Source organism: Bidens hawaiensis, unplaced genomic scaffold, assembly GCF_021521415.1.
Source record: "Bidens hawaiensis isolate Kalapana, Puna unplaced genomic scaffold, B.hawaiensis_p1.1 tig00019689_1, whole genome shotgun sequence".
Lineage (NCBI taxonomy): Eukaryota > Viridiplantae > Streptophyta > Magnoliopsida > Asterales > Asteraceae > Bidens > Bidens hawaiensis.
The window spans coordinates 343876-370167 of record NW_027492991.1 but is presented as its reverse complement, the minus strand read 5'-3'; the positions used below and the strand labels follow the sequence as shown (position 1 = coordinate 370167).

General features: G+C 42.4%; 1 protein-coding gene and 1 pseudogene across 2 annotated transcripts; one reads left to right on the top strand and one right to left on the bottom strand.

The window, feature by feature from the left end:
- The first annotated feature begins 7220 nt into the window (after window positions 1-7220).
- LOC143559020 (ubiquitin carboxyl-terminal hydrolase 8-like) lies at window positions 7221-21687 on the top strand (annotated as a pseudogene). The gene is made up of 12 exons (XR_013139848.1): window positions 7221-7225; window positions 18141-18299; window positions 18673-18805; window positions 18875-18934; window positions 19031-19120; window positions 19202-19685; window positions 19760-19930; window positions 20013-20261; window positions 20334-20482; window positions 20551-21057; window positions 21133-21406; window positions 21495-21687. The product of XR_013139848.1 is annotated as a ubiquitin carboxyl-terminal hydrolase 8-like (transcript).
- Window positions 21688-22122: 435 nt separating this feature from the next.
- Window positions 22123-26017, bottom strand: LOC143559019 (uncharacterized). The gene is made up of 11 exons (XM_077047728.1): window positions 25756-26017; window positions 25542-25714; window positions 25291-25418; window positions 25067-25175; window positions 24957-24996; window positions 24715-24804; window positions 24520-24619; window positions 23855-23994; window positions 23671-23773; window positions 22684-23237; window positions 22123-22598 (listed from the first exon to the last, which is right to left on the bottom strand). The coding sequence occupies exons 2-11, from the start codon at window positions 25681-25683 to the stop codon at window positions 22376-22378; spliced, it is 1629 nt and encodes a 542-aa protein (XP_076903843.1). The 5' UTR covers window positions 25684-25714; window positions 25756-26017; the 3' UTR covers window positions 22123-22375.
- Window positions 26018-26292: the final 275 nt, after the last annotated feature.

The window sequence follows — 26292 nt, the reverse complement described above, 5'->3', positions numbered from 1 at the left end:
TGAAGGTGTTTCAGTTGGATGTGAAGAGCGCGTTTCTTAACGGGAAAGTTGATGAGGTTGTGTTTGTTGAGCAACCTCCGGGTTTTCCTGACCCAGACTTTCCGGATCACGTATACAGGTTGAGCAAGGCGTTATATGGGTTACATCAGGCACCTCGTGCCTGGTATTCAACGTTATCAGACTACTTGCTGGAAAATGGTTTTGAAAGAGGATTGATTGACAGTACGTTGTTTGTGAAGAGAGAAGGATGTGACTTCCTACTGGTTCAAGTCTACGTGGATGACATCATTTTTGCTGCATCAAGAGTATCCATGTGTCAGGATTTTGAAGCTGTCATGAAGAAACGATTCGAGATGAGTGCTATGGGTGAACTAACCTTCTTTCTAGGATTGCAGGTTGATCAGAAGAAGGATGGGATGTTCATTCATCAAACAAAGTATGTTCATGATGTGCTGAAGAGATTCAAGATGGAGGACTGTTCTCCATATGACACCCCAATCTGCGTCAATCACAAATTGGGCGCTGAATCAGATGGTGACGCAGATGTGGACCCTACTCTGTATCGGGCGATAATAGGTTCATTAATGTATTTAACTGCTTCTAGGCCCGATATAATGTTTTCTGTTTGTCTTTGTGCTCGTTTTCAGGCAAACCCAAAGGAATCTCACATGAAAGGTGTGAAGAGGATTTTGCGGTATCTTAAGGGCAAGCCGAAACTAGGGTTGTGGTACCCAAAGGGAGGAGACGTTGAACTGGTGGCATATACAGATTCTGATTATGGTGGATGTAATCAGAGTCGGAAGTCAACAACAGGAGGCTGTCAGTTTCTTGGAGGAAGATTAGTTTCCTGGCAGTGCAAGAAACAGACATCAGTTGCAATTTCAACATGCGAAGCTGAATACATGGCAGCATCCAACTGCTGCTCTCAGGTTTTGTGGATTCAGCAACAATTGCGCGACTATGGTCTGAATTTCTTACTTACTCCTATTTTAATTGATAACACTGCCGCCATCTCAGTAATTAACAATCCCGTGAAGCACAGTAAAACTAAGCATATTGACATTCGTCATCACTTCATACGGGATTGTGCTGAGAAGAAACTGATAAAGATCGAAAAAGTTGATACACTTGAAAATTTTGCTGACTTGTTTACAAAAGCGTTTGATAAATCCAGATTTCAAAACCTAATTGAGCTAAACGGGATGATCAATCCCGAGTAACCATGTCTTTGATTTTAAAAAAAAAAAAAAAAAAAAAGGGTCATTTTTGCTTAAAATCAGTCGGTTACCTCAGTTTGATGGACATATCCTCGGATATGTTTTGGTCCTCGTTTTTCGACTTAGAAAATAAGGATAGCCATTAACCGGAAGACTGAAAGTAACCGGGGCAGCTATGACGTGTGTTCTTTCAGTTGCTGAAAATTAGTCGGTCATACTTAGTAAGAAGGACACATACTTGTATGTGGTCGGTCCAGTTGATCCATTGGATCTTCAGGATAGCCGTTTACCTGACGACTTTGACGTGATTGGGGCGATTGAAATTAAAGTTTTTTTTTTTTTGGGAAATGAAATTAATTTTCAAGTCTGTTACTTCGTAAGAAGTTCTATGCTGTGTTTAACAGAAAATTGATCCAACCTTGGAAAATGATATATATACTGATTGTGTGTGCTTAACTAGTGAAGTTATTAGGCTTAAAAGGCTTTAGAACAGTCATTGTATGTCATGGTAATTTTTATGGTGCGTAAAAGTGTATGTGATACTAACTTAAATTTACTCGAATTTACGTGGAAACTCCTTAAGAGTTTTGTATGTCTTCATACATATCTTTTCGAAGGATAGGCAGAAAAGCGACTACCCAGTCATACACGAGCCCGTAAGTGTTCTGATTCCCGTGAAGAAAGCATTTCAAGATACTGCAGTGATCCAGATTCGGGACTTGCAGTGGTTTAGTACTCCGAAGTCGATAAAAATGTTTGTTTAAAAAAAAATATATATATATATATATATATATACGTGTATATTTTTAAGTACTTATGAGACATAGTAACAATCAAGACTTCTCAAGTCTGGAGTTAGAAGAAAACGGGAGGCAGACATCGTGTATCTACAAGATAATCAGACATTATGGGTCGAAGTCAACTCGGGGTGACTTGGGTATAGCCAAATACGCTTTGAGAATAGATAGAAGACATCATTATCTCTGAGATGTTGCCATCTTAAATTTTTGAGCTTAATTGAACCTTAATCCGTATCACAGAAACGATGAAAACCATTTACGTTATTTACATGCTTACAACCTGTGTCTCTATGTCATAATACAGCTAAACACGGATCTAAGTGACAGTCACATCGTTAGTATGATTCCTGTTAGGATCTTTTCTACAACGTAGTGGTCTCTGACTAGACTGAAATTTGATCCCTTATTTCGTTAAAATTTTTCTAAGTTTTTTAGTTTTTGTAGTTATATTATTTTATTGTTGGTTACTTGGACATGATCATTTTTGTTTAACTCTTTTTGGAAACTTCTAATGTTAAGTGCAAGATTATTCAAACTTAAAGGGCTGATTTTGAAAATACGGGCGAAGTTGTTGAATTTGGCGAAGTTGTGCTTAACTTCGCCTAGGCGAAGTTAAGCGTAACTTCGCCTGAACCAACTCAGCCCTATATAAGGACTTTCAAACGGAAGCAGTAACATATATTGCAAATTTTTCCGGCGAACATAATATCAAATCCATATTATCCGATATCGTGTTTTCATTCCGTTTTCGATCCTTGATTTCAGTTTCTTGTGCTCATTATCGGTATGTGCTGTCAATATCATTCACAAACTTACTCGTTCGGTATAGTTTTACCCGGTTCGAGACCTCGGGTCGTCGAACCTTCGAAACCAAGTTTTTCGACCTCACGTTACGTGTTCATGGACGACCTTTTCGTCCTAACACCATTGAAATATGTTGGACTTCATTGTTATATCCTTAAATCGGTCCGAAACGTCGGATAAAACTTGTTTGAATCTGAACAGTCGCCGTTTCAGATTCAGGCGAAGTTAAGGTTTACGCGAAGTTATTCTCAACTTCGCCAGTGGCTTAAGTTCGCTTTCAGCGAAGTTATCCACAACTTCGCTTGAAGCTTAATTTCGCCTATGGCGAAGTTGACCATAACTTCGCCTTGAACACAACTTCGCCTATTTCAAATTTTTTATAAGATTTCAGACGAACTTACAGATGAAGCGAAGTTGTTCCCAACTTCGCCTCACCTTTAAATTCGCCTGTTCTGTGTACATCACAACTTCGCTCGTGGTACTTAGCGAACTTGTGAGCTGCTTACACACTGTCTAACTTGTTTTGTTTGGTGCAGATATGGCTGCTGTTGGAGGTGCTGGTGGTGATGATGGTGATGAGCAACGACAATTCTTTCCAGCCCATAACCAATACATCACTTTGGATCCAGACGCACGAGGTGTTGAAGACTATAGGGAGATTATCACATTTCTCCAACGATCACGAGTTTTTCACGCGATCACTAATACACTACCCATATCTCTGCCTAACATTGACGATTTCTGGCAGACGGTGTATTATGATTGCAGACCTGAGCCTCCGGTGATGCGAGCAACCGTAAATGGTCACAACATACAGTTTTCCTCGGAAGACATACGGTTGGCTCTGCAGTTCGGTGATGAAACGAGAGACGACCCAACGGAGTTCGTAGCTCCTTTCCGTGACGGAGCTTACTTGAGGATGGGTTATTCGGGTCCGCTGGGGGACTCGCAGAGGAGGAAAGGCTTTCTGCTGGATCAATGGCGCCTTCTGATGCATGTGTTAATAGTATGCATGTCCGGCAGAAAGGCAGGAACAGACGGGATGGGTGCGACGATGCAATCGGCCATGATTGCGCTGACTTACAACCGCAGATATTCTTTTAGTCAGCTAATCTTTTACGAGATTGATCGTCAGAGACGGGCGACGGCGCGCGAGCGTTTTATTATGTATCCTCGATTTCTACAAATGATTATTAATCATGTCGCTCCGTCTATACCGCAAAGACGCCCTATCAGATACGTTGAGTGCGTAACAAAACGTATCTTTGCTCAGTGCAGGACGTCGAGCACTCGTAGCAACCCTGAGCGGCGTCCCAGGCATACTCCACTTTTCGGGTATCTCATCAACCCGGAGTATGTTCCTGCAGGAGGGGACGAGTTCAGAGATCCCCAACCACATCAGGCAGCAGCACCTCATGCTGTATCAGCTGTGCCTGTGGTTTCTACTGTTGCCTCTGCTGCTGTGCCAGCTACTGTATCTCATGCTGTGTCTACTGCTGAAGACGTTGATCTTAATGCTGCCTTTGGCGTACATGGTGTGTTTGATATGGATGTCTCGGGTCCTCGATTTATGGATGTTACCAGTGCAGCTACTTCGGTAGCTGACTCTGATCTAGACGAGACGTTTGCTGAGGCAAGAAGACTTATGGTGTCTCGGGAACGGACTACGGGAAAGAGGCCGAGAACTGTGGAGGAGGATGAGGATGAAGTGGATGAAGAGGAGGCAGTGCAGATTGTGCTTAGACGTTCAAGAAGAGAACAGAGAGGTATAGGTTCGGGAGCTGGAGAATCTTCAAAACTAGTACGTTTTGCTCCACCTGCCTTGTCTGGTATGTCTCTTATTACTACTACAGCACAGGTTACATCGGTCGAGACGTCGGCCCCAGCAATTGTGTCCCTACCACCCCAACCGCTTAATCCACCGGTGGTAGTTGCACGATTTGTGGAGTCGACAATCACTTCTACTGCAGTGTTACCAAGTGTCCCACCTGCGGTCACTTCTGCTGATGTCCCGCCAACTCCAACGCCTACTTCAGATTCCGAGAGGATTACATCACTAGAGCGGATTGTTGCTGATCAGACAAAGACCATTCAAAGCCTAGTGGAATCCAATCGACTACAAGCTGCCCTCCTGGTTGAACATGGAAGAATAATAGATGCCTTCAAGGATTACTTGGCATCTCAGGGGGAGAATACTTGTAGGGGCGATGAGTTGAGAACAAAAAGACGAGAAGATCATGACGATGATCCCAATGCACCTTCCGGTGCAGGTGATGAGCTGCCAAGAACCTCTCAGGCTCTTGAGGCTTCCACAACTGAGGGGGAGTCTACAAATGCAGCTGGTGATGATGTTGTAGTTGTGGATGACGACGCTGATGTTGAAGACGTTATTGATGCTTTGAAGGAGTTGGATGAGGAGGAGGACGATGAGTTGATGGATGATGACGACGTGTTGCCTATGGATGAGATTGAGAGGATAGGAGAACAGATTAATGTGGAAGATGTATTAGAAGAAGGTGAGACTGTGGATGATTCAGTGGAACATGAGATTCCAGCTGTTGAGAGATCAGAATTGGGGGATGAGAGTGTGATAGAAGATACAGTATGGGAGGAGCAGCCGAACTGGAAAGAAGGCTGTGCTCAGTGGTTTGTTAAAACCAAGAAGCCTGCAGTGCCAACGATGTTCAGAAAGACTTATAATATAAAGGGCTATGCAGAGTCAAAGAAGGGAATCATATGCTGGTTGTACGACAAAGAGCTGAAACTATTTGTGATCAAACGGTACGACGGCATTCAGTACTTTAAGAGATTGTTGAGATCTCTGAATTCCTTACCAGAATGTGAGGTGAAAGATTTAGCGAGATTGGGGCTGATCAATAGAAGCAATGATGATATGGCAAGAATCATTGAGAAGATTGTATGGAAAGAAGCCATTAAAGACAAAAAGTTTGAACTGCTAAAGCCTCAAAAAGGAAAGTTGATAGAAGACAAAGATCGTGGAATGAGGGCTGACGGCAAACCATGGATGGTTATGAAGTATAAACCAGTCCGTCATTTGAAAGAAGTACCGATGAAAGTTATGCCCAAGAACGTCCTAAAAGATTTAAAATGGTGGTACGTAGATTGCGAGACAGCTGAGGCAGTAATGGAAGATGAGGATGAACAAGAAGTACTTCGGGTTTACGACCCGATGCATCTTGTTAATCTGTCGCAGGCTGATTTGAAAGTGCTCAACGAGAAGAAGATCTTCTACATTCCTGCTTGGAAGGATCAAGCTAGGAAATATCAAGGGGTAGTGTCGGTATGTGTGAGAGAAGGGGCGCACGCGTAGAGGTGAAGATTACAAGACTCAAGATTTGAAGATCAAGATATGAAGCTACTGCCAAGGGGGAGTCTGTTGGTACATGTGTGTCAGTAGTTCATAGTCTAGCATTTGTAATCGAGTCTGTAATGTAATTATGATTTGTTTATGATTGTTTTGTAATACGCGAAGTTGTCAACAAGTTCGCTATGGCGAACTTGTTGAATCAGCGAAGTTATGGACAACTTCGCCAATGGCGAAGTTGTCGTGTATAAAACTGTTTCACTGAAACAGTTTGAGTGTTGGTTGTTTAGGGTTTGTTTCAGTGTGTTTCATATTGGTGTTACGTGTTATTTTCTGTAATAGTGACCGTGAGTCACGTGTTCGGTTATCAATATAACGTGGTTGATTTATTGCTCGTGTGATTCTATCTCTACACTCGTAACTACCTGCGCAGGGATTCCGCACCTGCGTTGTTAGCGATATCCCGTGTACGATCCGTTCAGGAACCTTCATATAGGGTAGTGAAATGTAAGGTTTTCAGCAACACAAGTTTGTAGTCAAAACACACAAACAAACAAGTCAAAATCCATCCACCACTTGAATGTATACTTCATCTTCATCCCCAAATAATAATAATTAATAATCTTTATTTTGCTTTTGCAGGTTTATTTCATGATCCATCGTTTCTTCACTCAATTCATCTTCTTGCTCTCTCTCATCACCAACTTCCTCTCTCTAAATCTAAAACCCATCATCACCGAAACCCTAGACCTCATCAAAATGGACTCTTTCTTCTTCTCAACCGATGACGACGACTTGCTCTACGGCACCACCGGCAGCCGCTCAATCAATAGCTTATCAGACCTTGAAGACGAGAAGCTTTACCTCGTCAATTACAGGTGAATTTGTGAAATGGGTTTGTTGTTAATTGTTAATTAAGTGTAAAAAACCACAAATTGATCATTTTGATTGGTGGGTTTTGTTGGGTTTTTGCTTAGGTGGTGGAATGAGCCACGGAAGTTGTTGTTTAAGGAAGTCGGTGGGTGAAGAGGTAGGTCCCCGCAAAGCCCAGTTGGACCCACAAGACACACCTTGATGAGGTACGTCTCCGCAAAGACCAACTGGTTCCGCAAGAACCACCATGCTCAGAGAGATGAAGACCTTACACGCAGTAAACCAGTTGTTCACGCAGGAAAGCCTCCCTTGGTACAGTACCCGGCCTGTTCCCGCAGCTATGGGTACAAGCCAAGAAGGAAGGCTACCCGCACTAACAGTAAGGCTACACGCATAAGGCACTAACTCTTATACTTCAGCAATGTCACCTGAAGAAGGAATGAGCAAGGCGGGAATATTCCCGCCCAAAAGAGCCAGTCCGTACGCTTCTGGAAGATCTTTTGTACTATACCTGCCAAGGTATGGACAAAATAGACAAGATCTGACCAAAGCAGCCCATGAGCCAATCACAGGGTGACAGCTCACTGACAATAGTACGAGGAGGAGCACGCTCCAGTACAAAATGTCACTATCAGCCGCTGCCTACCCACCAACTCCCATCGTGGCACGTACAGAGCCTGTAGTTGGTGGAAAAGGAATATTATACAGCTGGCCGTATCTGCTTGGAAACCTACCTTTGGCTATAAATACTCCAACACCTTGGAACGGTATCATCATCATATATCATCTGATATTATCTTATCTTCTCTAGCTATTTCTCATAATATACACTTATATTCAGAGCAACCTAGTCTGATTCTCACGCCGGAGGGTGGTCACAAGGAGGAACCCCCCCTTCTCAGTGACGAGCTCACGGTGTCTGTTTTGCAGGACATCAGAAGAATAACCATCTTTGTCGGACCTAACCCTCGTGGGAAACATCTATTTAACCCTAAGATTATCCGTAATCTGCCGGGGTCACTTAGTGTTTCTTCATTGGCGCCATCCGTGCATAAAAGCTAGAACTAATTTTTCTCAGTTTTTTCAAAACCTCTGGAAAGATGGTTAAGGTTACTCCGGTGCCAAGGCCAGCGAGTGACCAAGAAACCCCGGTAACCAAAACCCCAGCTACTGGGGGGAACACCGGCGAGTACACAAATTTTACGAACACTACCCCGGTTACCCAAGCCGGGGCAAGTGCAGTAAACAATCCTCCCCTTGGATTCATTAATACCCAGGTGGAGAGGCAACAGACAAGGCACCCCCGCCAAACACTTGATCAAGTGAAAGCGTGGGCGGAAGCACGTCAGAAGGAATTCCAAGCGGAGTTGGATGAACGTTTGCGTTCACTCCAACAGGCTGACGAATTCGGAAGTACTCGACAACAGCTCAACACGAGCAATGATTGCGAGTACTTGGACAATGATTGGGAGGAGTCCGACAGCGACGCAAACCCTCGTCATAGGGCGAAAGGGAAGCGCAAAGAAACGGACTTCCAACCGAGAAGGAATTTTGGAGAAACCTTCAAACCGAGGAACGCGGGGGGAAACTCACGTGACTTCTCCAAAACCTTTAGACCGACTGTTGCAAATGCGGGAACGTCCAAGTTTGCAAGGGACATTGCGGAAGCAATCTCCCCGAAGAGTGCCAAACAGATGTCCAACATCGGCACTTATGATGGCATATCCGACCCAGACGATCACTTGAACAGATTCATAGCGGGGGCAACCGTCAGCAACTGGACGGAACCCACGTGGTGTTATATGTTCCAGATGACGCTGGTCGGAGCGGCCAGGGCATGGTTTGATCGTCTACCGGTCCACCACATCTATGATTGGGCGGACTTCCAGCACAAGTTCAGTCAACAGAGAAAATATACTGAAGAGCAGTGGACGATCCTCAACTGCGTTAGAGAGGATGATGAATCTTTGCTAGACTTCATCACTCGCTTCAACTCAAAGAAGCTGAGTCTGAGCACCATAAGCGAAGATCTTGTTCGCGCAGCTTTCATCCAATGCGCCGAATATCCAGAGCTTATCCGCACATTGACGGGTAAAGACGGCATGCCATCCACATGGGATGCCATCATGACGGCAGCCAAGCGCTTTGCCGAAACGGAAAAGCAACTAGGTCGGAATCTTCCCCAGAGTACAAATCTCTACACGCAAAGGACCAGAGAAAACAACGTCCGGACCGCCCAGCAAAACAAAAAGAGGAAGCTAGGCATTTGCCAGTCAAGGGTAAACTTTAACACCTCATCCAGCTCTCGCCCTCTATTAGGCGGAAGGGATAACACGCACCCATCAAACCGAAACCCCCGATGGACGCCACTCACAAAAAGCGTCACGGAGATATTTGCCACCGAGAAACTCCCATGGCCAAAAGCTCCAATGATCCGGCAGTGCCACAATGCTGATCAGAGCAAATCCTGTGACTTCCACGGGACAAAGGGCCACAACACCGAGGAGTGTACATCTTTGAAGGATGTTGTCGAAACATTCGTCAAAGATGGAAAACTTGCGCACCTCGTGGCATCAATCAAGAATGGAGGAAGGAATGATAATCGGTACAAGGGCAACGGACGAAAGCCTGTTGACATCAGCATCCACATGGTTCATGGTAACGTCAGAAGAAGGAAACGACGAACGACAGAACTATGTGCGTGGAAGGAAGCTGAAGTGCGCTTCCCCCGAGTGCCAGGAGGGCCCAACAAAGAAGGCCCTATAGTCATCAAAAGCCAGCTGGGGCACTACATCACTTCCCGCACCCTTGCTGATAACGGCGCCTCGTCAACGGTCATGTACAGGCAGTTCTTCGACAAGCTAGACGACGAAGACAAAGAACGCCTGGAAACGGTCTACGCCTCGATGGAAGGGTTCGATGGCAGCACAAACACCCCCCTGAGTATCCTATCTTTCCCCGTCACTCTCACGGACGCGAAACATTCCCGCACAGAAGACGTGGACTTCGTCGTAATGAGGAAGCCACACCACACATACGACATTCTCTTCGGGAGAGACGGGATGGCAAGATTCAACGCCGTGGTGTATTCAGTCCACGGCATGATGGCGTGGCCAACAGCTGAGGGTGTAGCGATGATCACCGGTATTCCCCAGGTATGCATCGCATCTGTCTCATCTAAACCCAAACCAAAGATGGTCAAACCAACCATCACTGAACCAGAAGAATGGGCCTTCAATGGCAAATACCCTGACCAGGCTGTTACCATTGGTCCAACAATCACCGATCCTACACGCACCTTACTCAAACGCTTACTACAGAAAAACGCTAACATCTTCGCATGGACACCAGCTGACATGACTGGTGTACCTCGAAGTAAGGCAGAGCATAAGCTCAAGTGTGACCCGGCTTTTACGCCAGTCACACAAAAGCGCAGAGTAATGGGGGCGGAACAAGCTAACGCGTGTAGAACCCAAGTCTAGGAACTCCTTTACGCGGGCATCGTACGCGTTAGCAGATATCAAACATGGGTTGCAAATCCCGTCATGGTACCGAAATCTAACAAACAATGGTGCATGTGCATAGATTTCAAAGACCTAAACAAAGCATGCCCCAAAGATTGTTACCCGTTACCCGAAATTGACCTTAAGGTAGATTCGTTAGCACCGTTTCGCCTTAAATGCTTCCTTGATGCGTATAAGGGATACCATCAAATCCACATGGCCGTTGACGATCAAGACAAAACCGCATTTCGGACGCCCGATGGCACATTTTGTTATCAAATGATGCCATTCGGACTTAAGAATGCCGGGTCCACATACCAACGCCTGATGGACAAAGAGTTTCATGCCCAAATTGGGAGGAACTTGGAAGTCTACATGAATGACTTGGTCATCAAAAGCCCTGAGCCAGAAGCGATGTTGAAAGACATCGAAGAAACTTTCAACACGCTCAGAAAGATAAACATGAAGCTCAATCCGAGCAAGTTTTCCTTTGGCAAACCATGCGGATAGGTCGTTCCCATTCGTGTCAACATTGAGAAATTGCTTGAAGAAAACGCACTTCCGCTGGACACCAGAAGCGGAAACGACACAATGGCCCTGTACCTCGCACAAGCAAAAACCCTTATGCGCGATTTTAACGATTGTAAAGTCAATACACGTCAAGCGAAGCGAAAACAAATCTGCGGATGCGTTAAGCAAGCTTGCATCGCTAGCCTTCACCCACTTGGGAAAGGACATCCGCATTGAACTCCTTGGAGCACCATCAGTCCCGCACAAGGAAATCTGTTCATCCAAACCGGCAAAGAAACGTGGATGACACCAATAATAAATTACCTTGCGGTGGGTATATTACCAGAGTCAAAAACACAGGCAAGAAAAATACGATGTAAAGCACTGAACTATCAACTCGTTGATGACATACTTTACATGCATAATTTTCTTGGCCCACTCCTAAGATGCGTGGACAACCAAGATGCTGATTACCTCCTAAGGGAAGTACACGAAGGCATCTGCGGGGTACACGCAGGTCCACACGCTGTTGTGGCCAAGCTAAACAACGCGGGATACTTTTGGCCGGGGATGCATACGGATGCGCTGGCATACATCAGAAAGTGTAGGTCTTGCCAGCTCTACGCACCCAACACGCATCGCCCGAAGAATGAACTTGTCCCAGTCACTTCTTCATGGCCATTTCAGAAGTGGGCCATCGACGTGACGGGCCCATTTCCCACAGCAGCAGGGAACGTTCAGTTTCTAGTGGTAGCTATCGATTACTTCACCAAGTGGATAGAAGCAAAACCCTTAGCCCAAACAACCGCCAAACATATCAAAAAGTTTATTTGGGAATTCATTATTTGTCGTTTTGGACTTCCACAGAACTTGGTGAGCGATAACGGCACCAACTTTGCTGACAAGAAGCTACAGAAGTGGCTGGAAGAACTTCAAATCACCCACACCTTTACCTCAGTGGCACACCCGCAGGGTAATGGTGAGGTAGAAAGAGCAAATAAGAGCATCGTCGACGGCATAAAGAAAAGACTCTTGGAGCATAGATCTGGCTGGGTGGACGAAGTTCCACACGTCCTTTGGGCAAACAGAACGCTGAAAAAGGCAAGTACGGGAGAAACCCCGTTCAGCCTTACTTATGGAACTGAAGCCATGGTCCCGGTCGAAATTGATCTACCCTCACCAAGGGTCTTGACTCAGCCAGAAGACAATGATGCAGAAAGACGGTTAGACCTTATGCTAACAGAAGAACGCAGAGACTTAGCCGCAGCGCGTGAAGAGAACTACAAGCGACAAATGCAAAAGTACTACAACACGCGGGTAAAACTCTGCAACTTCAATGTCGGAGACTACATACTGCGTAACAACGAGGCTTCGAACCAAGAGCGAACAGGAAAGCTGGCCCCGGTCTGGGAAGGGCCATACATTATCAAAGAAGTTTTGGGAAAGGGCACATACCGGCTCGAAAGGCTCGATGGCACCCCCATCCCAAGAACATGGAATGGAGTTCAATTACGCAAATGTTACATGTAGATCAATTCCAAACTTGTAAAGAAAAGGCCTAGAGCCACTTCTAATGGAAATGATTCTCCCTTATCACATTGTGTTGATAGCCTTACCTTTATACTTATGAACTTTCCACACTGATATGCCGGTATTCACCGCATAAATAAGTGTGCAAAGAAGTAAGTCGTTGCGTGTGGAAGGCGGCAAAACCCGCATAAACATAAAAACGGCAAAAATTTCTAAGGAAAAGATGAGAAAAACCTTCACGCAGGTCAGATATAGGTAAAGTTTGGCCATCCTAAGTGAAAGTGACGGTTTTACCCGCACAATCATGATAGGGGAAGCAAAACTTTAACTTATTATCTACCACGTTGAAAGGTTAACCCATCCAAAGTACTTAGGAAATTGCTAAGTTAAACTAGAATATGCATGAGCAAAACATATAAGGTTTACAAGGCAAGGCATTAATAAAATATTTATATTCCATAAAAATTCAAGTATTACAAGAATGGCTGGGCACATACCCGCATACAAGAATATAAATCTATACAAAAATAATAAGAATATATTCCAACGGTGGAAATGGATCTAAAGGATCAAGCTTCAGGACCACTCCCACTTGAACCCGCACCATCAGTTGAGTGTGGCGGTTCAAGGAAAGCCTTGAGAATAGCTAGCCCATCATCAGCAGCAGCAATCTCATTCACCTTCTCCACCACCGGATGTGGGAATGCAGCATACTGGTTCACTGCTTGGTCATAAGCAGCTTCAGTATCCACGTCATATAGAGGGAAGTTGGAAGGCGGGATGCCCTTCTCAACAAACCCTAGACCAAGCAGGAAGCCAGCCTTTTCCCCATCCTCATGAGAAGCGTTGAGGGCTGCGCTCATGGCATCGTCATAAGATGTGTTCGTGAGAACCCGATGCACAACCTACAAAACAGAAATATATCAAAAACTTCTAAGTGTAAGGAAAAGCGTAAAGAAATTATGAAGATGCGCATACCCGCGACAACGCTTCTCGAAAAAGCCATTCCTTGGTGACCAGAGCTTCCTGGAGGGCAGCTTGAGCTTCATCACGGGCGCGTTCGGCTTCGTTTTTAGTAAGGTTGGCAAGCAACACATCTTTAGCTGCAGCCTCTTCAACGCCCTTCAGCTTACGCTCAGTGTGGTCAAGCATGCCCCTCTGGTCCAAGATCTCTTGGAGCTTCTTGTCGTCTTCTATGGCCAAGGCATCATGAGCCTGCTGGAACTTCTCTAATTTGGCTTTAAGTTCTTCAACTTCAGTGCGTAGAGGCTCAGCAACAGCTTCAGCCTTGGTGGCCCTCTCAGTTGCGTTTCGTGCAGTTTCCTTAGCCAACCGAAGCTGTTCGTTAACAGCTTGGGTAGCCTTGGAACGGGCCTCGAGCCAGGCCTGAACTTCAACCTCGAGGGCCTTGAAGGCCTTCTCCTTTTCCGCAGCAATGGCGGCAAACCTCTTATTCTCCTCCCGGATAGCCCGCGCCTGAGCCACTTCCAGGCTACGCGCCGTCTTTAACTTGTCGTTTTCACGACAAAGCAACTCGACGCGCGGCTGCATCCGAGCAGGGAGAATCCGAAGCTCATTCATCAGCCTACCCTCCTGGTAGCTAGACATGGCTTCCCCCAGCGCACCACTTGGGGCGGCGTGGCGTGCCCACTCGACACAATCCGCAGCAGTCCGGAGGGTCGTTCCCCGGCGGATACTCCACCGAGGAGCGTACACCTCGTTGGAATCACGAACTGCAATAAAACAAAAAACAGTTAAAAAAATGATAAAAGGGATATAAGGCCAAGATAACCCCACGCACCCGTAGGGTCGACAACAGGCCGGTAGCCACCAAACCCATCACCTGAACCTAAGGGATATCCATCCAAAAGGTCAAGGAGACGGGAAGGAGGCAAAGATTGGCTAGAAGCCCCAACCCTGAACATACCTGAAGGACCGGCCGTAGTCACCGGCGCCGGAGGAGGCATGGTGGAGGCCGCCGCGGTAGAAACCAACGGAGGTGAACTCACTGGAGGTGAACTCACAACCGTGGCCGTCGCTGCGGAAGAACCCGCAGGAAAAACCACCACCGGCTCAGTGAAGGATTCCGTGAAGATGGCACTGACAGCCGGCGGGGATGATGTTACAGTTGGAACAGTTGCCTCAACGGGATGAGCAACTGAACCAATACTGCAAACAGGCGTAGCCGCCTGGGTCATCGCCTCGGGTAGGTTGACCAAACCTACCGTCATGGGTCCAGAGCTGCTCATTCCCGCTCCACTCTGGAATGCGGTTGCATCCACGCCTACATGAAGACACGATATTTAAATATAATGGCGGAAAGATATGCAGTTAAAGTAAATGAAATTTATACTTACGAGTTTTCTTGAGCTTGAAGGTTCGGACAGGCGAGGACGAACCCGATGGAGCCGGCCTCTTCATGCCGGTCACCGTCGTCGTACTGGGCTGCTCGGAGGTGACAGCTATCTCAACCTCCGAAACAGTGGTCTCACCATCACCAGGGTTCCCCACCGCCTCCTCGCTTTCGGTCTCCGAGTCAGACCGGTTCCCCTGATCGGCAGTGGAGGCAACCTTCGCCTTAACCTTCCCACCAGCAGCCTTCTTCTTCCTCGCGAAAAAAGGACCATCTGCGGATTCCTCATCAGAAGATGACAAAATTAGAGGAATTCCAGCAGAGGTTTGAGCATTGAGAGGGCGAGGGTTAAAGAATCCCTTACCTGGCCGCGTGGCGCTCAGAATCTCGTGGCCCGGCGGGTAGAACTCCACAAACCGATCCGCCGTTTGATCCAGGATGGGCAACTCGTTCTCGTCAAGATCACGAGTACCCAACCGAGCGGGACCACCGCTCTCCCGCGGCTGCAGAAGAGACTGCAAGTTGTTTCCCTCTGAAAATAAAAAGAAAGAAATTGTTAGAACAAAAACCCTAAATTAGCAAATAATATGAAGCATACTGTAAGGGATATAGTTCAAACCGTATTCGAGGACGATGGGAATCTGTGGCGCCTCTGCCCCAGCATCTTTCCACACCCGGCTCATACCGAGCATCACCATCCCAGACTCCGCAAAGCGGTAAACCGGAGTCTGGATCCGGGAGATCTTGGTAAACCATTCCGCCTCCTGTTAGTTGAAGGCGTGAAGGTTGGGGAGTGCTCTCCCGTTCTTGAATGTCATCGCAATAGGGACGACACGGGCAGAGATATAAAAGAACTCCCGCTTCCAAGACTGAAGACTGCGCTCGGTAGCACAGATTTTCAAACCCTTGATCCGAGTGACCAAGGTGTACCAGCCTTGGATGCACCTCCAGTAGAAGGTCATCAGGCGGTCGACGCAGGGCTCCACACCCAGAATGAGGCACACCCATTCAAAATGGCGGATCTTGGCGATCGCCATTGGGTATACCTCCGTCAAGTGCACACCGTGTTTCTCCAAAACACGGTATACAAACTTCGTCAATGGGAACCTGAGATTCCCATAGATGAAGAATGCAGCATATACCCCTATCTTGCCTTTGGGGGCATCGTACACCGTCTGGTGAGGCTCAGGAAACTCAGGCTCGAAGGACTCGAGCATGAACTTCTTGACGATGTACAGATAAAGGTCGACGGAAAGAGCACACTGGCACTCGCCAGCAGTACTCTTATCGTCCTTATCAGACGTGGACGTCGGGTTCTCGGAATACACGTCGGACTCTTCAGCAGTAACTTCAGGATCGTGAATGGAAGACATGTTTTAGATGTAAAGAAGGAACGATTTCAGGAGAATGCTCGACAAAAGTTAGAGTATTCGCCGGAAATCACTTAGAAGAAGAAGAAGTGAAAGTGAGTTGAGATGCATCCTCTCCCCCCTTTATATACTCATCGCAATGAATGCGATGAATTTAATGCGTGGGAGAGAGAGAAAAGCGCAGGAACAATGAGACGACGACACGTGGAAAGCAAGCTGGCAACAGCTGTCGACAGAACGCGTGCCGTAAAATTCGCGCCCACGCGCCCTAAAACTCGCGCCCACGCGCCTGAAAAAACGTCTGGATTGACCATATACTGTCACGTCGCCATAACTTCCTGCACGTCCTGAAACTGTCAGAAGAAACCGTCGGAAGACGCTAACGTCCCTTCAACAGTTTGGACTGTTCTTATCCTTTCACCAACTCTTCTAATTTCAAACAGATTCAAAAAAGATTCAAAAATAAGATGGAATATACCCCCTCACCTTGGGAAGCAAAAAACCATAAGACAAGCGCGGGTACAGTGTCAAGGCGAAACCCTTCACATACTTAGCACTTGCAGGGAATTGAAGCCAAGAAGGATCTTATGGGCCATGCTTGCGGAAAGGGTAATAACACCTTCGCATGGCGGGAACGTTGAGAACCAGCTTGTGTGAAACTTCAAGGCGGAATTGGTGGTTTAACATAACTGATCACTATGTCCAAAACTACAAAAACCTCGTGAAGAGCCTACACAAATAAAACTCAACGCTCCCGACTTGCGAAGAGGTTAAACACCTACCCGCATCATAACCAAAGATCAGGCAGAAAAGTCGGGAATTTCTGCAAGTGACATTAGGAAAACTGCGGGAAGAATCCCCACGGAAAACCTTAAAAAACAAAAACCTCTTTAAAAACCCCTTGCTTAAAGTCCAAATGTTCACCTCATTAACAATTCATGAGAAGAACAAAGGACTGGGGGGACTTGAAGAGGTAGGTCCCCGCAAAGCCCAGTTGGACCCGCAAGACACAACTTGATGAGGTACGTCTGCGCAAAGACCAACTGGTTCCGCAGGACCCACCATGCTCAGAGAGATGAAGACCTTACACGCAGTAAGCCAGCTGTTCACGCAGGAAAGCCTCCCTTGGTACAGGACCCGGCCTGTTTCCGCAGCTATGGGTACAAGCCAAGAAGGAAGGCTACCCGCACTAACAGTAAGGCTACACGCATAAGGCACTAACTCTTATACTTCAGCAATATCACCTGAAGAAGGAATGAGTAAGGCGGGAATATTCCCGCCCAAAAGAGCTAGTCCGTACGCTTCTGGAAGATCTTTTGTACTATACCTGCCAAGGTATGGACAAAATAGACAAGATCTGACCAAAGCAGCCCATGAACCAATCACAGGGTGACAGCTCACTGACAATAGTACGAGGAGGAGCACGCTCCAGTACAAAATGTCACTATCAGCCGCTGCCTACCCACCAACTCCCATCGTGGCACGTACATAGCCTGTAGTTGGTGGAAAAGGAATATTATACAGCTGGCCGTACCTGCTTGGAAACCTACCTTCGGCTATAAATACTCCAACACCTTGGAACGGTATCATCATCATATATCATCTGATATTATCTTATCTTCTCTAGCTATTTCTCTTAATATACACTTATATTCAGAGCAACCTAGTCTGATTCTCACGCCGGAGGGTGGTCACAAGGAGGAACCCCCCCCCCTTCTCAGTGACGAGCTCACGGTGTCTGTTTTGCAGGACATCAGAAGAATAACCATCTTTGCCGGACCTAACCCTCGTGGGAAACATCTATTTAACCCTAAGATTATCCGTAATCTGCCGGGGTCACTTAGTGTTTCTTCAGTGGGGTTTCGTACGCTGCAAGTTCTTTTTTGTCTGCTGATTTTGATTCCGAGGTTGTTTTGGAATTGAATGATAATGTGGTGGAAGAAGAAGGGGTTTCGGGTTCGAGGCGTGAGTATGCGTTGGTTTCGGAATGGATGTTTTATCGGGCGCTTAAATGGTTAGCAGCTTATATTATTGATTTAATTGATTCGGGGTTTATTTATTATGCTAAACTTGCTACGCACTAGTCGGGCGGTGGGGTAGGGATTAGTGATTATCGAGATTAATCGGATTGGAATTGATATGCAATTGATATACCAAATTTTGTATATCAAATTTTTTATTTTGACCGATTTTGACCAAATAGCGATTAATCGGCATCTAGTCGGGATTTTTAAAATAATGCATGTACTTGGTTGCATTAGTATTAGCAAATATAACTAAATTTGAAAAAATGAATTAGGGTTTATATTATTGTCAACGGTTACAGTCTGTTATTTGATTGTGTGATGATTGGTATTGCTGTTTATAAAGATTATGTTTTTTTGCAGGCATTATGATTTGGAGAAAGTTGATAATTTAGTATCTATAAAAGATAACAATAAGGCGGACTTGTTTTCTTTACAAGTCAAGCTTTCGATTTCTGAAACAAACAATTCATTGGTTGTTAGGATTAGCGAAAAGGTATAAACTTGTGTGCTATTTTCCCCTCAAGATTAAAAACATTTAATAGTTTCGATATGTGTTGTTCAGGAAAATGAAGTTGGAGCCTTTAATAAATCTTGCAATATATTTATAGTCAACACTGGTTCCGTGAGTGATTTTTAAACTTTTTTTTTTTAATTTATTTTCTTCCTAATGTGTAACCGCCATTTGAGCTTTTATTGAATGATTCCATGTGTTTTGCAGTTGAAGATTTGGGATTTTTCAGGGCAAATTACGAAGCTTTTTGTACAAGGTAGAATGTTACCTGAAAATCTTGGACTAGTGAACGATGAGGTAGTTCTGTGTAAATATTACTTGCCTATTGTTTTGATATTTATAGAACGAGATTTTAAAACTTTTAGTAAGTTAATGCAGATTTCTTTGGAGTTACAAATATATGGTTTATCTAATGATATCATCGTCAAAGAAAATGGGATGGAAGTCGACTCGGAAACTGAACTGAAGGTGAATGGCCACACTGACAAAGTCAAACTCGGTCAACCACAACTTACTGGTAGCTTCAATGAAGCTTGGGTTTGACCGGATTATACAATCTCGGAAACACGTGTTTTATGAATAGTGCAATCCAATGTTTGGTGCATACTCCACATCTTGTTGATTATTTTCTAGGGGATTTCAGAAAAGATCTAAATTGGGAATGAATGTATGTATTTTACATTTTGTTTATGATTATGTTTATTATTGAAGGTGTATGAAATTACCTTTTTGTCCAGGGTAAGCTTGCTTTAGCGTTTGGAGACCTGCTTAGACAAAATTATGGACACCTGGTGTTACTTTCAGATCAAGATTAATCGATTTTGCACCTCAATTTGACTGTTATAATCAGCATGATTCTCAAGTTGGTGATCTCAATTTTTTTAATTACGATACTTGTTAGTATTATTTTTTAATCGACATTTACTTTAAATACAGGAATTTCTTGCTTTCTTGTTGGATGGACTTCATGAAGATTTAAATCGTGTAAAAATTAAACCGTATAATGAGATAAAAGACGTGGATGGAATTTCAGATCAAGAAGTAGCGGATGAACACTGGAAAAACCATTTAGCTCGCAACGATTCCGTAATAGTTGACATGTGCCAGGTCAGCACACTAAAAGAATCTATCAAGATTTAAACTTTAGTCTTTATTATATATTATTATCTTTATTTAAGTTATTTTACAGGGGCAGTATCGATCAACTTTGATATGTCCACTTTGCAAGAAACATTCGGTTACATTTGATCCATTTCTATATCTATCTCTACCTTTACCTTCCTCAACAATGAGGACTATGACGTTGACCACTGACGGGTCAACTCCACCAGTTCCGGTAACCGTCACTGTCCCAAAGTTTGGGAAGTTTAAGGATCTTATTCAGGCTTTGAGCATCGCCTGTTCTTTGCGAGATGATGAAACTTTGCTTGTGGCTGAGGTATGTGTCGTTAAATTTTATTCATAGTTACAAAAACTATATTAGTAAAGTATTAATTTTGATGTCTGGCAGATATACAATAATCGCATTCTTCATTTCTTGGATAAACCGGGTGATTCTCTAGAGCTCGTTAGAGATCACGATCTGATAGTTGCTTATAGGCTACCGAAGGATCAAGATTCGTTACCATTGCTCGTGTTTACACATTGCCATTATGAAGGGTAAGTTTTCAGTAATCATGTTTTTTAAACTTATAATATTCTTAACGCGATAAGTTATTGGGCTTCAGGTCAGACAGTCAAACGGGCTCACCTTCAAAAAGGTTTGGTATTCCTCTAGTGGCACGGATTCCCGAGTGTAGTAACGGGTTCGACGTACAAAACAAATTTCTTCAATTATTAAATCCACTTATCGTGCCCGAAGAATCTTCTTCAGACTCTTTGGATGATTGTTCGGTAAACATTACCGATCAAGACACCAAAATAGATGACGTGGCGGATGATGTGGCGATTGTTGATGAAAACTTACACTTCTCACTGGAAAAACAAGGGGTATATTCGGCAAGATCAAAGGTTGTGATGGATGAACCGATATTAATCCCAGAAACGCGTAAAGTTTCGGTTACCGTGTCGTGGCCCGATGAAATGTTGAAATGGTACGATACTCGTATTTTAAACCTTTTACCAGAAACGGGTGGGCTTCCGATGTCTACAAACGACCCGCCAGAATCAGTTTCTTTATATAAATGTCTTGAAGCTTTCTTGAAGGAAGAACCATTGGGACCTGAAGACATGTGGTATGTTATTAACTTATTATGTTATATGCAAATTTCATATTTTTAATATTAAATGATTTAATGTTGAAAATTCAGGTACTGTCCTAAATGCAAAGAACATCGACAAGCTAGCAAAAAGTTGGATCTTTGGAGATTACCAGAAGTTCTGATTATTCATTTAAAAAGATTTTCGTACAACCGTTTTTTGAAAGACAAGTTGGAGACTTTTGTTGACTTTCCGATTGTTGACTTTGATCTTTCGAACTACACCGTTCACAAAGATTGTGAGACGTCCATTCATTACAAATTGTATGCAGTGAGTAACCATTATGGTGGCATGGGTGGGGGCCACTACACTGCTTTTGCCCAAGTAAGTAATTAGAAAGTGATATAAAGGGTAAAATGGTCATTTGATAAACGTTTAACACGAGTTTTTTTGTGTTTGTTTGTTGATGCAGTGTGGTGAGAAGTGGTATGAGTTTAATGATAGTCAGGTTTTCCCCATTAGTGAAGACCAAATCAAGACATCTGCAGCTTATGTTCTGTTTTACAAGAGGGTTTGACTTAAAAAGGTCAAACGTTATGGCCCAATGTTGATTTGGGGCTATTTATACTTTTACATCTGATGATACAAATAGGTTATGAGAGGCTGTAAATTGTGACTTTGATTTAGACTTATTTTAAGTTTTTGACAGTGGCCACCTCAACTCAACTTCACCTTCTTTTAGTTTTTGTACTCATTTTGTTTTCTTTTTCTTTTTATATTCATGATTTCATTCCTTATTGTTCTTAGTAGATTTTGGGGTTTCATAAACCGTTAAAACCGATGACTGTACCGTCCAAATCAAACCACATTTGGTCATTTTGAGATTTATACGGTTTGACAGTTCATCTGAAGATGCCGGTCAGACATTGAATGTTTTTTTTGTAATGAAACCAAGTCAACGTGTGTCACAAGGTATGAGAGATTTTAGTCACGCATTTTGAACAGACAAAATAATAATAATAATAATAATAATAATAATAATAATAATAATAATAATAATAATAATAATAATGTATTGTAGTTTACTATTGGACATACCTAGAAACATTACAACGTGCTTAGAAAAAATCAATCTAAAATCCAATTTGAACTGAAGGGCCAATCTTGTAAATACCCAAAAGTTATATCTTTTACAAATTTACATGATATCCATAATAGGCCACTCCCAGTCAATAAACATAACCTCTCTTCAGTTCATTTATAAAACATTAAATTCCAATGCTACCACAGTTTTATTTATAAAGCAAACACCCTGTATAAATTCATGTATAGAATGTTAAAACCAATCATCTTTCAAGCAGGTAGTGGTCCAGAACCGAAATTGAGACAGCAAAATCTATGTTTTTTTCTCTTTTTCTGTGTCAAACAACTTTCACCACTGTCCTTAACTTCTACATTATTAACATCATTGTTTTCGGCTAATGTTGATGGTACACCCTCATTTATGGCAACAAACGAGAAGGAACTCTGGTGGGTCCCACGTGAACTCGACGTGTCATCTTCTTTTTCTTTGTGTCTGAATAAACCAAAAAAAAATGTGACATGTTAGCATCACGTTATAAAATGATAACTTTTCCAAACTTCTTGGAGATTTTATGTACCTTGAGCGACGGCTTGAAAAACTGTTTCTTGATTCTTGTGAGTTTCTTATCTCGTTTACGAAATGTTTAGAGCCGTTTGATTTGTTGTCTTCAAGATCAGTAAACACGTCGTTGATGAACCAAGAGAAAGATAATGAACTTGGATTGAATCCAAATTCTCTAAAGACGGAAATGACCTTTTCAAGTGTTCCTAAAGCTTGACTCACTTCAGGACTTATAATAATTTCCTTTTTACCGACGATAAATAATCTGTCATTATTATTGTTGTTGTCGTCATCATCTTCATGTGAACTTTCAGTTTCTTCAATTTCTTCAATTTCACTAACTGACCTATGATCTTTGACTTCTTTTTTGTTTGAGGTACAATGCTTTTCCGGTTGACCAATGTTGACTGTTTCTTGTTCCGAAACCTCACCAAGAATCTTGATTTCTTTTGGAAATTTATCATTTTGTAAATTGTTTTCAGAGTAGAGTGCCTCGCGAATTAGACCATAAAATGGGTCCTCTAAAACTTTGTCGAAATCTGCATCGCCATCGGTCACAGAGGCCACTTTCTGTTGTTTAATGTACAATTAGCATAAAAGAAATGCATTTTGACCTTTAAGGTTAAACCAGATTCTTTTTAAATACAATACTGGTAATGTGTTTTTTTACAAGCTTGTATGTAATAGCAAATTATGAAAAAACAGTTCTAGAACTGAATTATTCTGAGCTTGGAAATAATGCATTTGACCATAAAAAGTCAAATGTATGATGTGTGTGCTATTAGCATGAAAGAAATGCATTTTGACCTTTGAGGTCAAATCAAATAGTTTTTTAATACAAAACTGAGACATGTTTGTATGTAATTCATTTCGTTTAGCGAATCACGACAAAAGGGTTCTAAAATATGCCATTTTTTAGCTCAGAAATAACACTTGACCAAAAAAAAGTCAAATGTATAATGAGTGTGCATGCTTTCTGTTTTGAAGTGACCAAGATGTACACCTTTTTATAGAGCTTGAAGCCGCTACCTATAAGTTGTCTTGAAACAAAGTTGATAATCGCCGGGGGAACAAAATCAAGTTTTACATCGATGTTTGCAATCGCCCTGCAAATATTGAACTTATTAAACTTTTCTAAAAGTTCCTCAAATAAATTATTTTTTTCCACAATTAAAAAAATCTTTTACCTGAAGTAGCTTCGGTTGGCACTCACTTTTTGTAAAGCAAGGCCTCCCACAACATCGATCCTTGTCACATTTTCCACATCGGGTATGCCGTCTCTCGTGAATCCGTGGGTGCTCATATCGATGTTTTCTGTCTCAGGAATCTGACACAAGGTCGTCATCGTCTTACTTTTCATTCCCAAAAGGGTATTTTAGACTTTTCACATGTACCCAAATAAGGAATATGTATAGACAACATACTGAAAATTTTTCTTGAAAAAAGTTTGAATTTTTTATAAAGAGGCTAAATCTTGAAAGTTTTCTTGAAAAAAGGTAAATTTTAGACAGGACCATCTTACTTCTTGTTCCCAAAAGGATATTTTAGACATTTCACATAAACAACATATTTAAAATTTCCTTGAAAAAAAGATTAAAAATTTTCAAAAAGATATATAATCTTGAAAGTTTTATTAGGGAAAGATAAAAATTTTAGACACGAGACCGTCCTTACTTCTGATTCCCGAAAGGGTATTTATGATGTTTCACATATACCCAATCAAACAAAATGTATAGGCAACATATTGAAACTTTTCTTAAATAAAAATATAATTTTTGAAAAATATACTAAATATTGAAAGTTTTCATGAAAAAGATTGAATTGCACAATAATTAGTTTTATCATTTTTTACCGTGTTCAAAAGAACTATAATCAGATCATCTTGGAAGTAGTCGAGGCTAACAAAATGAACTAGCGCCTCTCTTGCGGATACGGGCCATGAAAGCTTCATCCTTTCTTCCACATGTGTAAAAATGTAGATATCAACATCCATAATAACACTCTTATACAAGGTTTAATCATTGATGTGATTTAACAAATTACAAACCTCACTAAAGATATTTGTTCGCCCATCCTAACCTTCTTCACACATTCCGAAGAAATAATCCTAAATGTTGGGATATTAAATTGCGGCCACCTGTAATAAACAATAATCATAACGGTACTTTTAAAAAGTGCAGCGGGTTGGGTACTTGGGTTGATTTGCACACACTTTTTGCCATTTCTGAAACATGTTTGTTACAACTTTTGAAATAATTCAGAAGGTCGATAAGTCAAGAATTTCCTAACCATTTTTGGAAAAGTCCGGCCTCCCACGATAAGCACATGCCTGTATTCAAACATATTATTTAAACGAAAACGTGTGAACAAACGCAAAAAATAATATTGATTGAACTTACAAACATCTAGAGGCCCGTCGACATATCCTTCCACAAGTAATGTATGAAAGGGGGTACCACTTGGTCCCTCCCTATACATAACACGAAAATCTTGATTATCATGTTTTATCTATAAAACACAATTAACAAGCATAAGCACCATATAAATATTATTACAAACAAACTAGGAATATTAAATGGATGAAACAAATCACGAAAAATATATACATAATTGTGTGACATACTTTCCAACCACTATGTGGTGTTTCATTAGTTGTTGACCCTTCAACCGCGTTCCCGGAAGCACTTCTAAGCATGCTTAGAGAATTAGCAACTTCCTTTGTTCTTTTCTGAACCAAATTATCCAAAATCTCTGCGAGATCCAAAATATCGTAATTAATATATATATTAGAAATCATAATCATAATAAAAATCAAAACTTTATGCTGCATTATATCAAGAAATGGAAAATTTTTAAATTAAGAAACTAAACAACCTTGATCTTCACATTGTCTTGACTCTGACATTTGACTTTCAACCAGGACTTTTAAGGACTCCACATTAACAAGATCATGAGACATTAAAGTTTTGTCAAGTTTATCTCGGTACTGACGTATATCCTCTTTTTCATCCTCCATTTCTAAAATTCACAGCTCCAATATAACCAACCTGCTCCTCTTTAAAACTCTACAGTTTAAACAATAACTAACCTTGAAATCATCAAGAAAACTCATGTGATACCACATTCATGAAATATGAACCAAAAAAGTATAAATTTTGTGTCTTTAATCAGACCCATATGCCAAAATCCATAATTTCAATCAATCAACACAAGGGTCATCCTAAAAATGACAAGAAATCAAGAAATAATAAAATGATTAAAATTCAATATATCCAATTAGCAAAGTTTAAATTTTTAATCAATGTATACCCTTATAAAGCTAAATAACACAATACCCATAATCTGTAATCTCAAAAATCATCCAAAAAAGTGAAAAAAAAAGCATGAGAAAACGAACTTACAGATTGGGTTTGTTCAGATAAACTGTAAGCAGGCAAATCAGAAGGTTTTTATGAGGAAACAAGATTGAAAATCTCAAAAAAAGAGTGAATTATTTGGGCAGATGAAAAGGAGACAAGATTGATGGAGTTTAGATTGCCAAGATGGATGGGTTATTATTTTCTTGAATTAATCGATGATGATCAGATGGTTGAATTGGTAATGGTTTGAATAATAATAATAATAG

Coding starts and splice junctions, on each gene's coding strand:
- LOC143559019 (XM_077047728.1), bottom strand. CDS start 25,683: ATGGAGGATGAAAAAGAGGATATACGTCAGTACCGAGATAAACTTGAC. Junction 23,995..24,519: donor TTATAGTTCTTTTGAACACG/GTAAAAAATGAT, acceptor ACCTTGTGTCAG/ATTCCTGAGACAGAAAACAT. Junction 23,774..23,854: donor GCCAACCGAAGCTACTTCAG/GTAAAAGATTTT, acceptor CAATATTTGCAG/GGCGATTGCAAACATCGATG.